General features: G+C 48.2%; 1 protein-coding gene across 1 annotated transcript in view; it reads left to right on the top strand.

Moving 5' to 3' along the window:
• Positions 1 to 13,387, top strand: part of LOC134051500 (mitogen-activated protein kinase kinase kinase 3-like) — a 71,447-nt gene that overhangs the window by 48,215 nt on the left and 9,845 nt on the right. The window contains exons 8-11 of the mRNA XM_062505277.1: positions 1,264 to 1,375; positions 8,258 to 8,391; positions 10,887 to 10,960; positions 13,094 to 13,161. Of these exons, the coding sequence (XP_062361261.1) occupies positions 1,264 to 1,375; positions 8,258 to 8,391; positions 10,887 to 10,960; positions 13,094 to 13,161 (388 nt within the window). The remainder of the gene's footprint in view (positions 1 to 1,263; positions 1,376 to 8,257; positions 8,392 to 10,886; positions 10,961 to 13,093; positions 13,162 to 13,387) is intronic.

Genomic DNA, 13,387 nt, shown 5'->3' with positions numbered 1-13,387 from the left:
TACCAGGCTGACCCTCAAATGAGGCTAAACCCGGAGAGAACTTCTTGTGCTTTCTTTCCAGAGGTTGAAAACCATTCCTTTTCACCTCTTCTCTGTGTTCAGGGTGATGCCCTGGCCCTTGCCATGCTGGGTGGCAGCATGGGGGACTGTTCCTTCCACCTGCTGCACTGGTGTTAAAGGCTGGGAAGAGAAAACTGGAGAATCCTTCAGTGTCTCATGCAGAACTGCCTGGGTTTTTTCCATCTTTATTTATTTATTAGTTTTTCTTGAGCTCAGTGGTTTTGCAGTTAAGCCTGTTAGTTTGACCTCGCTTGCACAGAGCGTCTTGCCAAAGCACATGTCGTGCTGCCCCAAGCACAGGCTGTAAAGCAAGGGATTTGTAGATGTTGCAACTCCTGTTTCTTCTTTTTATTTCCTAGAAGTACTGGAGAGGCTGGGAGTCCTGAAACTCAGTGTTCATCCCCATTCTACTGCTGGTGCTCCCAGCCCTTGGAGCTTCTCCACTCCTTTTGAGAAGCTTGGGGAGTGCAGGGAGCAGAGTCCCAGGGGAAACTGAGCCATCAGTTGGGTTTCCTAAACGCTGGGTGGGAATGGGGCAATTTGTGGGAGCACAGCAGTGCTGCAGTCAGCTGCTGAGAGCAGAGGAGCCAGGTGGAATCCTGCCTGCCTTTGAGAGCAGGTCCATCTCTTCCTGAAGCATGTGGCCATACTCCTGTGTGTGAGAGCACATGCTTTCAAAGTCATACACAAAGTTATCATAAAATCACACCTCACTCTACTGTCTGGTCTTAGTATCTCAGTAAAACCTGGCCCCTACCAAGTTACCAGCTGCATACGCATTTCTTTGCTCTTCCCTGACCTTCCGCTCTCTGTTCCTCTGCCCTGTTACAGAGGAAACTCTGCAGTGCCTAGGCTGCCACTGGAGTCTAGGGAGCACAGAAGAGAGGTGCTGATTTTGGGATTGCATGTTTTTTCAGTCCAGTGACCAGTCTCTGTGCCTATCTGGAGATAATGGAGTGCAGGGAACAGTCTTTTATGTCAAATATCTGTATTTGCCATTATCTGTGGGAGCTTAATCTTATTAGACTGTTTTATTAGCAGATGTGAATTGTTTGTGAATGGTTTTTGGATCACTCTCGATTACGTGCACTTTTTTTAATAGTTCTTGGGTAATATGGTCACGGGGAGACGAATACAAAGTTTCACATAGTGTGTCCACAGGGCTCTGGCCAATTCTGATCATTCCCTTTGTCTGATTACCAGCTCCTGCAGCCAAATAACAGCAAGCAGCATGAGATGAGGATCTCCAGATCCATGGGTGATATCATGGGATCCCTGTACAAAGACTCCGAGAGGACACGCAAGTACTCGACAGGTCAGTGAGACACAACGCTCTGTGGGGTTCTCTGTGCCATTTCAACCTACCCACCACCCTCTTCCTCTCTTTTTGTCACACCCCTGTGGGTGTTACAGTCTGCATGGCCACCCTGATGTCCCCCACAGTAACTCTGGGCAGTTGCTACTCGTCCTCAGCCTGAGGGAGAGAGACTCTGCAGGTTGGGCGAGGTTGTGCTGGGCAGAGTCACTTTGAGCACAAAAGTGAGGAGAAGAGGGGACCTGGGGTGTAATTTGGGGATGGGAAATGCAGTGATAAAAATTTCCAATTAATTTGATTCCACTGAGCTTTATCAAAGGGAAGAGTGATAATCTACAGAAAGCCAAGGCTGATTGTGACCTTTGGCTATTCCTTTAACTGTGTGCTGTTGTTTCTGAGTATCTGTCCCCCTTTCTCAGGTGGCAGGATAATGTAAGCTGAGTGGGCTTGGGTTCCTTAGCTCCTGGGCTGGGACCACCTTCACCACATCAAGACCAAATATGTGTCTGTGTGCCATCAGCCTGTTCTTGTGGGTGAAATGATATCTGTGCTAGCTGCTTCTGGGGCTTCTCAGGGGCATTGTGTGCAGTGTTTTGCAGTGGTGACATTCCAGAGGAAGGGGAGCATCCCTTTCTTTCAGAGGTGCTGGAAGTGGGTACCTGCAACCCCTGAAACCAGGCTGGCAAACATCTGATCTCCTGCAGCTCTGCAAGCCACTCGTTTGTAGTCTGGTGTGGTTTTCTCTTTGGTTTTCTGGGCTTCAGTTTATGCTTTCCTTGTTTTCTAAAATACTCTGGGCTTTTTCAAATCCTGTTGATCAGCTGTCTGTGAGAGCTTTTGTGTGAAGAGCCTTGTAGGATTTTGTGGAGAGCAGGGTGTCTTGTGCAGAATTGGTATATAGTATGTAGGACTGTATAGCAGGAGTATAATTACTCATATTCCAGCCTGCAGGCAGAATGAATGGTTTTTTCACACAGTGAATGTTCTCTGCTGTGTCTGTGGGTGCAGGTTAGAGGGTAATTTCTACATATTTTTATCGTTTTCATGCAAGTACTTGCCAGCTGTAGAACTGACAGCCTTGAATAAAGTGGGGCCCTCCTTCAGAAATGCACATGGAGAAATACTTTATCCTCTAAAGATCCTCTGTACTTACATGGCAGTAAATTTCCAAACTCTTCTCTGTCAGCAAAAGAGTGTTTTTCTCCAAGGGCTCACCCCTTCTCTGTTTCATAGCCTGTGCTGATAACATCCTGTGGTTTGCTGCATCTCAGACAAGATGTATAGAAAATATTATTCTTAGTATGTCCAACATACCCCTTGTGCAGCCATGCCCAGTTTTATTGATGCCAGGCGTGGGTGGCACATGTGCAAGGGCTCTCTTTGAGCCAAACATCCTGGTTTGGATGTACCAGGCTTGTCTTTTTGTTGTTGTTGTTTTGGGGTTTTTTTTGTTTTTTTTTTCCCTAGCTCACATGTTTTTTGAGAGTTTGGCAGAGTCACTAGATGACCCTAAATGAAATGCTCACATAAACCACAGATTCTCAGCAGAAACTGTGCTTAAGCAAAACTTCTCTGCTGCCATTTTTTTTTTTTTTTTTTTTGGTACTTGTCAGGCTGTTAATGAGCAGAGCTGTGGCACTGGGAGCTGTCACTGATGTGTGATGGGCAGGATTGGTTCCATGTGTAGCTGTGCTAGTGGGAAGATGGGTTCTTGCAAAGTTAAGACTTTTCCTACCAACTTTTATGCCATGATTTGGCCTGTCCTTCCTGTTTTGGAGCTGCTGGTTCCTGACCAGCTCTGCACCACTGACTGTGAGATGTCACTGGCTTTAGAATGCCCTGAGCCAAGGCAAGGCAGACAGAGGATGAGATATCAACTCTTCAAGGCTGAGAGCTTGAGGTACAAATGGATTTTGAGGGAATGCTTGAAGAGCAGAGTGGAGGAATGGACATAATGTGCTGCTTTAATCAAGGTAACTGAGGAGGAGCACTGGGCAGCACCAGCTGTGGGATGCCTTGTGCTAATATTGAGATTTTCAGGAAGTGATGTGCTAGAATGAGTCCTTGGCACTTTGACACAGTCAGGTGGCAAAAGTAACCAGACCAATCATCAGTCAAGCATCTGTTTCTTTTGCCATGTAAGCCATCAGTCTTGCAAAGAGGTTTCAGGAGGCCCTGTGCATGACAACAGAAGGTCACTCCTCGCTTTGGGTGATCTGGGGTGTGTAGAAGCTACTGCAGCTCTGCTTGGGGGAGTGCTGACAATCCAGCAGATGCATTTTTGACCTCCTGAGTCAGAACTGGGTGATCCAGCATCTGGGCAGAAACTCCAGTGAGCTGAAAGGGAGAGCAGCATTTCAAATGGAGCATAAAACCCAGTGTCAGGGAATAGGCAGACAGATGTGATGCTGTGTTGTTTTCTCAAAGTGGGCATTTCACTGGACTTGGCACATAGTCAAATGGCATCCTAAGAGGCTGGGAATTCTGTAGGAGAAACTCTTCTTCCCTTGCAGTCACAAGGCATTTCAGTGTTTTCCTTGTGCTGTCATCAAAGTGGTTGCTATCAAAAGAGGATCTTAACTCAATTCAGCTTTTCTCTTGAAGTCACATTTAAAAGGAGATTTAAAGTGTCTTTATAATGAAAGGTAGTTCAAGGTCATGTTCTCCATGTTTCTGGGACGTCTCATGTTTTTCTGCTGACTCAGCCATGTAAACAGCAGCGGAAAATAATAAAACTGTATGTAATTGGCACAAGCACATTGGAAGGGAGGTAGATGTTCTGGGGAAGATTTAGCTATTTTTGCTTCTGCTGGGCAGAAAATGTCTTCAGGCTGTGTCCCTGAAAAACCTTATGCAAAGTCAATATTCCCCCCGCCCAATAAACTTTTTCAGTGGAAATCCCCTTCCAGTTCTTTCGTGGCCAGCAAAAGTGCAAGGGAACTTGGACTGAAAAAAGAAAACTTTTTGGGTTCTGGTTTTTCAGATAACTGAGGATTGGTTTTATTCACTTTGATATACATGTTTCAGAACGTTATCCAAAAATTATTTCACAGCCCCATTCCAGCATCGCCACTTCAGTGGATGCATTTACCATAAGCTTTATTTTACTGTTTTGGTTTTTTTTGTTTGTTTGTTTGTTTTTGGTTTTTTTTTTATGGAAAACCAGGCTGCTGAGCCATGGCTTCATGTGCCTGCCAGCTTTCTCCAGACCAGGACTATTTCAGGACTTAGGATGGATGATACCTGTGCTGTTTTGCAAAGAGGAGGAAAATTTTTCCATGTGCATCATGCCAGCTGCTTTAGAGCTAGAAAATAGGTTCTGTCTTGCTTATTAGTTTAGAAGTACCCCAAATTTGCCTTAAAGTGCAGAAATTCCATGCTCAGAGGGATCAGCAAGGAGAGGAGGGAGACTTGTAGGCATCCCACTGGTAAAGAAGAAATTGAGGGAGATTTGGTCCATCTGCTCACAGCTCCCCTTGACAGGACCGGAGAGAGAAATTTCCAGCAGGTTTCTCTCTTTCTGGTGTGCAGCCCTGTCCTGAGCCTGGTGTTTCTGCCAGGGCTCAGAGGAGCAGCACATCTTGACATGGGGACGTCATCCCAGGGCTGGGCTCCCCGTGGCTGCAGCTGTGAACAGTGGCAGCTGCCAGCAGTCCCTCCCCAGCTCTGGCTGTGCAGGGGCTTCTCTTCCCTGCGTGATGCTGCTCGGTAATGGGTGAAGTTTTGGGAAGAGCAGGGGAAGATGAAGCCAGGGAATGCGGGGGCGGAGGGAAGCCAAGCCTGGCACAGGGGAGCTGGCTGTACGTGCAGCACCACGAGCTCTGCACATACTGCATGAAAGGCACTTGTTAAATAAAAATATCAGAAGGGAACATGAAAGGCCCCAGTGGGTGCCAGCAGTGACTGAGAGTCTCCGTGCTGTCCCAGTTCTCTGTCCTCAGGACGTGCTGTGCTCTCGTCTCAAATTATGGCTTTGCATTTGTGTGTGTAACATGGAGCAGGAATCCCTCCCCAGAGCACCTTGCTGCACAGGGTAACCGAGGCCAGATGCTCAACTATTGCAGACTCTGAGTTCAGGAATCCCAAGCAGAGGTGCTGAGATCAGACCAGCGCTCTGCCCCATCCCCACTGGAGCTGACATGGTATCCCACAGACCCCAGGACAGTCCCTTAGGGGCTTCCTCTCCCTGCCTGGTGCTGCTGCTGTTCCTTGAGTATTAGGTCAAGTGTGAAGAGCTGTTGTGATGTGTCAAGCAGGCACATCTGGGTTTTTGTGTTTCTTCCTCTGCCTCAGGGTGGATTAATCAGCATTATCCAATATATGCAATGTGCCTTGTGTTTTCCCCACTATTAATTAAGCCTGCCATGAAGTACCACTGTTGCTCTCTTTCTCTGACCCCTGTTTTCCATTCCCCCCCCCCTTTCCAGCTGCAGGGGGATTGCCTGAGGTTTTGTTAACAGAGCAGGATAGAGCTGATCGAGGAATCAACCCTGAGCTCCAGAGCTCTGCTCCCAGCACCTGCCCATGTTTCTCCCAGTTGGAAGAGCATGTAGGTATGCAAAGCAGCAGCAACCAGTGCTCCTGGAGGTGTGAAGCAGCAAAAATTACTTTGGGCAGCACTTCTACCCAAATAGCCTGGCTGAAAAGGGATCTGCTTCACTCCAGCAGTTCCCAAGCATGCAAAAGCCTAAGCACTTTAATTTCCTTACCTGCTGGGAAATAGCTGGTGTCTTATCCCCTTTTAAAGTTTCTGGGAGGAAATGTGTTCTGTAAGGTCAGCACAGCTGATCTATGTCTGGGAGTAGAGGCTTAATGCGAGATCATGCAAAGTCTTTGCGCTTGTGATAAATCTGATTTAACTCCCTGGGTTCAGAGTCAAACAGGGCATGTACAGCTCTTTGTAAAATCATAGTCAGAGGGTTTCTGGATAACAAGTGGGTTGTTGGAGCAAGGGATCCCAATAGTGCATGAGCATACCCACACTTCATTGCAGCAGTAACAGGAATGCTGAGCTGAAATACAGCAGTTACATCTCACTAAATCCTCCTGTAGCTTTTTGGGGCAAGAGCCACCTGAATGTCCTTGTGCTGCATTCTAGATTGACATCTGCTAAGCAAACGAGGGGCTGCTGATGCAGGGATTTATTCAGGGTGCCCAAACTGCTCAATAGTTAAAAGCTTATTTATTTATCTTCAAAGAGAGGATGCTGTACTTCCCAACTGGTTTTGTTTTAGGGCTGGTGGAAAGCCAGTTCATTATGAGTGCTGCAGCACTTGAGATTCTCTCCTCTTGATCTTGGCATTACTTCAGTTGAAGGTTTTTTTTTTTTTTACTGTGTTCTTATCCTGCAGGAAATCTGTAAAGGAGAAAATAGGAAGAAGAAAAAAAAAAGTAACTTAAAGCCATATGATTTTTATTTTTACAATCTAAGCAAGGAGTCAGAAGGAAGATGTAGCATGGGACAGACAACTCTGTGTGTTTGGTGTAAATCCAGCAAAAAGGCCTGACTCAATGGTCTTTAATGCTGGTGTGACACTGTTAACATTCACAGCTCCTGATGTAGATCTGCTGAAGTGAAAGGTGGGAACTCAGGTTTGTAGTGTTGATTGTGCAGATGGATTTTTTCCAGAGGTCCATCTGGCAGAGAAACTGTGATGCAGAAGGGCTGATAGATAGTGTTGGCTTTCCATGATGGGATAGGTCCCCTCCCAGCACCTTTCTCCTGTGCTTAGCCCTGGGTGTGTTGTTAGCAAATGGCAGTAATGAGCCTGAGAACTGGGGAGAATGCCACAAAATGTGAGGAAACACATCTCCATGTGCTTTCTATGTCCTCAAGGATGTGTGCTTTTCAGAAGTCTGCATGAAAGCAAGTTGTTTTGTTGTGTGAAAGCTCACGTTGCACAGTGCCAACCAGCTGAAGCTCCAGCACAGATCCACATGGATCTCCGTCAGCAATTCCTTGCCATGTAGTGATGACAGCGCAGGGATGGAGGGGAGGGACTGCAGGGAGTCAGGCACAGCCAGGGCTGTGCAGCTGGGCCAAGCAAGGACAGCAATCCCTAAAGCTGGAAAAGGCACAAGGCTAGAGTGGATTTTGGGGAATAAATAGGGGGAATGGAAGGTCCTTGTAAAGAAGCTGTGGAGTTCTCTCCCAGCTGCAAAATGGAAATCACCTTCTGCTAAACGAGTCCTGTGAGGGAGCCAGTGGAAGCTTTGCTGTCTGTGCATAGGGTGCATGGGATGGGGATGGAGGCTCTGGGGTTATAGACAGGGGAGACAATTCCCTTGGCCAAAAATGGGACAAACTGATCCCATAGGTCATTCCTGCCCTGGGGTGTTTGGATTTGAAGGCTGATTTTCCTTCCCCTTTAATTTTGTGTAGGGAAAGGGGGGAGAAGAGGGTATTTGAGTGCAAGTTCTTTTTCATGTAACAAGTGTTTCAGTGATGTTGCACTAAGCACAGCCAGGCTGTTTCCCAGGTGCCTGGACAAGGCTGTGACCTGCTCCAGGGAGGTAATGCCCAGAGGTCGAAGGGGAGGTGGGTTTGTGGTTTGCTTTGAGATTGAATGATTGTATCCCAACAAAACTGGCAGAGCTCTTTCCTTTCTGGCATGACACCTGGATACAGTGACAGCTCTTAGGATCCAGAGTGTGTTAAAGGTCAAGTCTGCTCCATGTTGTGTGGTCCCACAGTAGCAAACTCTCCTAGCTGCTAAAGCTTTGAAGGATGCTCATAAACAGCATCACCCCTTTAGCTCCCTTCCCATCCTCCTGAGTTCAAAGGCAGCAGCATCTCCAGGAGCTGTGTGAGCACTGGAGCAGCGTTTCTGGAAGGGTTTGGGTGGGTAGGTTCCCTCCTTGACCTGTCTGTCCCTGCTGCAGGCTCTCTGCACACTGGCCGGAGCTCTCCGCCGCCGGGCAGCGTTCCCGAGGAGCAGCAGCAGATTGCCCGCCAGGGATCCTACACCAGCATCAACAGCGAGGGCGAGTTCATCCCTGAGACCATGGACCAGAACGTGAGTGGGGCTGGGACTGCTCTGGGTGTGAGGAGGCTGTGCTGCGAGAGCTGTTCCCACCATTAAATTCCAGCAGTGCTTGTTCTTGGGGCTCCAGGAATGGGTGCCCCTGGGCTTGACATGCCTGGGGAAGTCTGATTTTTCAGGAATCCGGACAGCCAGCTGCTCCGGGGATGGCAGATGTGCCCGGGCACCTCAGGTAGCTCTGGGCCACATGTGTGCACCAGCTGCCAGGCCCTCGTGGCCACAGCATTCCCAGATCCCAGGACCATGAGGGAATGTGCTTAAGCATTCGATTACCTGCAATTGTAACAGCCTGGGGATATCAGCAGCTCTGGCTGCTTCCCATGTGGTGTTTCTGCCTGAGCTCCAGTTACAGTTCTTGGCTCTGCCCACAGCCTCTGTGGTTTTGTGTCTCTCTCCCTCCCCCGTTTATATTTTTTTAAACTCTTTTAATAAGGAGATTGTATATCCCAGTCCCTCAGTAATGAAAGAGCAGCAGGGTTCTCAGTGCTGAGCACTATCTCATCCTCCAGTCAATTTGGTACCCACAGTGAGGGAAACTCTGCAGTGTCAAGGGACCACAGTGGGAGCAGTTTTTATACCCCCCCTCTCTGTTTGCACTTCTGCTCAATCTATAGCTCTGAAGAGCTCAGTATAGATACTGTGAGGTCAGCTGGGCTGTCTGGGTGCAGGTCATACTTACAAAGCTCTTGAAAACACAGGACCAAGATACAGGGTTTGCAGGGAGGCCATCTGGAAGGCACTGAACTCGGTCCATCAGGCTGCTGTGCTGGCCACCAAGGATGTCCCTGGGGAGATGTGTGTTTCCTACACTCAGAAGCACCCACCAGCTCCACATTTGCATGCAGGCTGTGCTGGTGTTTCCATGGCAAAGTTGTGTTTTCAACAGTTTATTATACAGCCATTAATAAAATGAGAAGTCACTCCGGGTGAGTCTTGGCAGCGTCAGAGTGCAGATGTATTGTGTGCTCCTTGCAGACAGAAGTTGGCTCTCTATTGTTTTCACATGCCTCCAAAACATGTTGGGGAGGACTAAGACAAAGTGTGTGTGTGTGTGCAGGGGGAGGGTCCCAGTGACCCCCTTGGGTGTAAATCAGCCCAGTTCCACCAGCTGTTCTTAGAGCTCCATTAATTCAGAGCCCTGAGCCTGCTCCAGATGAAGGTTCCCAGATGCTCTCCTTGCTTTTCCCCAACATCACACTGTGGGTGGCCTACAGCCCTTTGATGGCAAATTAAAAGCAGGGAAAAGGGGTTTGGGGAATGGTTGGGGGTGTTTTTGGCTGTCTTCATTGAGCAGCCATGCTTTGCCTTCAGAATGTCCTTGTACTGCTGCTTCCATATGTACCTCATGGAAAACCACTCAGAAGCTGGAGCTAGCTGCCTTTTGGGGAATGTCCCTGTGTGAGCCTGTGATGTAACTGTGGTCTTGAGACCAGCCTGGCAGATGAACAGAGGCTCAGTATGGATCATGCCCCAATTCCCAATTTTACGCTTTTGAGAAATGAGTGTTTCAGCTTTAACTGCTGGAAGAGACCTGGCAGACCTGGGGAGTGGTTTCTATCAGAGTGCTTGCTCCTCTTTAGCCTAGTGCATTTTGAGGGAGATTTTGGGGTAAAAACTAGGAAGCAGAGAAAAATTGCACTTTGCAGTTGGGACTGCCTGGCCAAAACAGCACGAGCTGTTATGACAACCAGCTGAGGAGGGGTGTGGAAAGGGAGCCTTTTGGGAAAGGAGGAGGGATGTGGGAAGCAGCAAAGTGTGGTTCCACATGGTGTCTAACCAGCCTTGCTCAGCTTTCCCAGGAATGAGCTGTGGAGCAGGGGTTAATGGATGCCCACAGCCAGGAGGGAGCGTGGCACCACTGGCAGCACAGTGTGGCCCGGAGCAGGCTGTGCTCCATGTGGAAGTACACACAGCTCCAGGGTTTACCACTCCATACAAACCCTCTATTGTTACTAGCTAGCTATAAATAACCCTGGCCGGTACAATGCCTCATCCAGGAAGCAACACAAATGCAGCTTTTGACTCACTGAGCTGGTGAAAGCCAAGCCAGTTCTTCCAGCCAAAAACCCTGATGATGCTGCGCTTATCAGCGGAGAGGAAGGTTGGGCTCGTGTGCCAGGGCAGCTTGGGAAGTCAGGAGTCCAGGGCTGCAGTCCTGGCCGTGGTATGCAATATCCACTTGGCCTTGGGCACATCATTTGTGTCCTGATACATATTTTCCTTTAGCAGCAATATTATTTCTCACTAATACTTTGAGCTCTTTGAATTTCATTGACTTCTTCGCATGCTTTGAACATCAGGGTGCTAATTATCTTTGCTGCAGTTTTCTTACCAGCAGATAGCAGTTGGAAGGAACAATGATGCAGAGAAGGCATTGTAAATGGATGACCCTGCAGAGGTGTGATAGTTCTGGAGCTTGGAGAGCTACAGTGCATGGTTTTATTGTTTCCCCTTTTCTTCTCTGTCAGATGCTTGAAGCTTTCATCAGCCCTGATGACTCGCTGTCTGGGAGCTGCCAGTCACTGGACAGGTCTGTGGACAGGTGAGTTGTGTGTGTCACTGTGTATGGAGCCTCTGCTCCGTAGCAGGAGAGCAGCAGGATTAGTGGCAACCCCTGAGGTTTCTGTTGGGATGAGGATGCACCTGAGCAAAACAAATTTATCACTGAAAACCAGATCCCAGCACAGATGTGTGTGCAATTGTATGATTTGAATTGCAGTAATCTGAGCTGGACAAAGACAGCCCAGCTTTGTGTGACCAGGTTTTCTTTTTTTGTCTTTTGAGATGAAAATTCTCACAGAATCACGCAATGGTTTGGGTTGGAAGGGACCTTAAAGATCATTCCACTTCCAATCCCCTGCTGTAAGCAGCGACACCTTCCACTAGACCAAGTTTCTCAGTGCTCCATTTAGCCTGGCCTTGAACTCCTCCAGGGAAAGGCATCCTCAGTTTCCCTGGGCATCCTGTTCCAGTGCTTCACCACCCTCACAGCACCTCCTTCCCCTCTGGCTCTCTGCAGTCACCAGGTCCATTTTCCATCAGCCTTTCCGTGCCTATTCCTCCCCAGGCACACTGTCTGCTCTCCACTGACCACTGGCAAACTCAGCAGCCCCTGTGCAGTGCCAGCAGCCACAGACGTGTCAGTCAAGGTGCTGAGGACACCAGATGAGCAGTAACTAAGTTTAGCTACTCAGCAGGAAGCAACTGGGACACGTTGTACTAACCCAGGCTACGATTCAGTGGCTGGTGCCATTGAGCTGGATCCCGGGTCACACGTGCACAGAATCTCTGTTTGCTGCTGTGCAGGGTGAGCTGTGGATAAGACACAGTGTCCTTTTGGGAAGCGGTCTATTTTTTTTTCCGTCTGCATCAAAGATTTTCTATTTTTTTCCGCTGCTGCTGTTGCCATACAGCACTGAGGCTGCGTTCCAGCAGGCCTGTGTTGCGTTGATTGTGTAGCGTGCTTTGGGTTTGCAGCTCCATGTGCTTTGGATCTGTCTCAGCATCAAGGTCCATTTCCTTTTTGTGGCTTTTAATAATTTCCTGTGATGCATTTGCTCATTGTTACTGCTGTATCGAAGCTGGATTCCTTGTGTTCCCAGCCTCTCTGTCCCAGCTTTGCTTTTGCAGAGATTTTGACAAGAAGAGCAGCAGAAGGAGCATGGGCTGTTTGTAACACTTCTGTGAACTGAGAGAAGAGCTTTAGGCTGTTAGCCCTCTGTCTGTGAGAGGGTGGCATGGCCTGATTTCATGTGCAGAGCAGGCAGATGCGTTCAGTCACGGGTCTAGGAGCTGGAAAAGGCACAGGGAGGGCTGTATTATTCCAAGGAAGAGGAGTCAGTGAGACTAATCCTGCAAAGAGGTGGGAGATGCCGTGCAGCTAGTTGTTCAGGATGGCATCAGCTCAAGAGGACAGAGCAAGTCAGTGGGCTCAGTAACCAGGCTGAGGGTTAGGAACAGCGCCACAAACTCCTCTTTGCCACAGCAGTGATCAGCTTTGCCATGGGTAGGTTTCAGAGCACTTTATAAAGCTGATTTCTACTCTGCGCCCACGTTGTTAAAAGAGAGAGTGGAAAACTGACATGCCCAGATCACTCTTTAAGAGCCTGGGATGAAATTGGGATTGCTGAAATACCCTTGCAGTGCTTTTTTCATCTTCTCACTGTGATTTAAAGACCTTGAGGCACCAATGCCACACTCTCCCTCCTGATCTCATGGGAGGCTGCATATTCCCAGCAGTGGTGCAGAGTCTCTGTGTGAGGAAGGTGGGAGGTGATGTTGGACAGAAGAGAAACTTGCATGAACTGAGCACGACTGGTGTGTACACCTGCAGCAACTGAGCAGTGTTCATGGAAAGCAGAGGTGTGTGGTTGAACATTTGGTGTTGAGAGAACAGAAGCCTGTGGTCCTCCTTCTGTGCTGCCTCATGCACAGGGGTGATGATCTTTGGCCGCTTCAGGCTGGTGACTGTGGGTTTTGCAGCATCCCTTTTGTTTGCCACAGGAACAAGCTGTGTGACCCAACCAAAAATACCAATCATTATTTTTGTGCAGTAGGAGAGCTCAGTTATCAGTGCAGCTTATGGTTTATCCTGTCCTTTCCCTAGTTTATAAATTTCATAGCCTTTCTAATATAAAAAAATAATCCTTTTTAATTTTTTTTCATCCTTTTGCAGCCCTCCCTTTCCCCAAACCCCTGTTCCTGGAAGGAAGAGCCATCCCAAAGATGGTCTTGATTGCATGGGTAAGCACTCTTGGTGGTTTCTATTTGCTGAAAAGTAAAAAAAGCATATAGTAAAGAGGCTGGATGAATACTATTAGAGAAATGGCACTGCCTGAAAAGTAATTAAAAGCAATCAAGCAAACCAGCTTCATGGCTTCATTCCTTCAGAATTGACTCTGCAATGATCAAACATGAATGTTCTCTAAAATCAAAAGGACCTGAGCATGAAACACAGGCAGGGCTGCTC

This window comes from Cinclus cinclus, chromosome 1 (genome assembly GCF_963662255.1).
Source record: "Cinclus cinclus chromosome 1, bCinCin1.1, whole genome shotgun sequence".
Lineage (NCBI taxonomy): Eukaryota > Metazoa > Chordata > Aves > Passeriformes > Cinclidae > Cinclus > Cinclus cinclus.
Note: the sequence above shows the minus strand (reverse complement) of the source record. Positions and strands in the feature narration are given on the sequence as shown.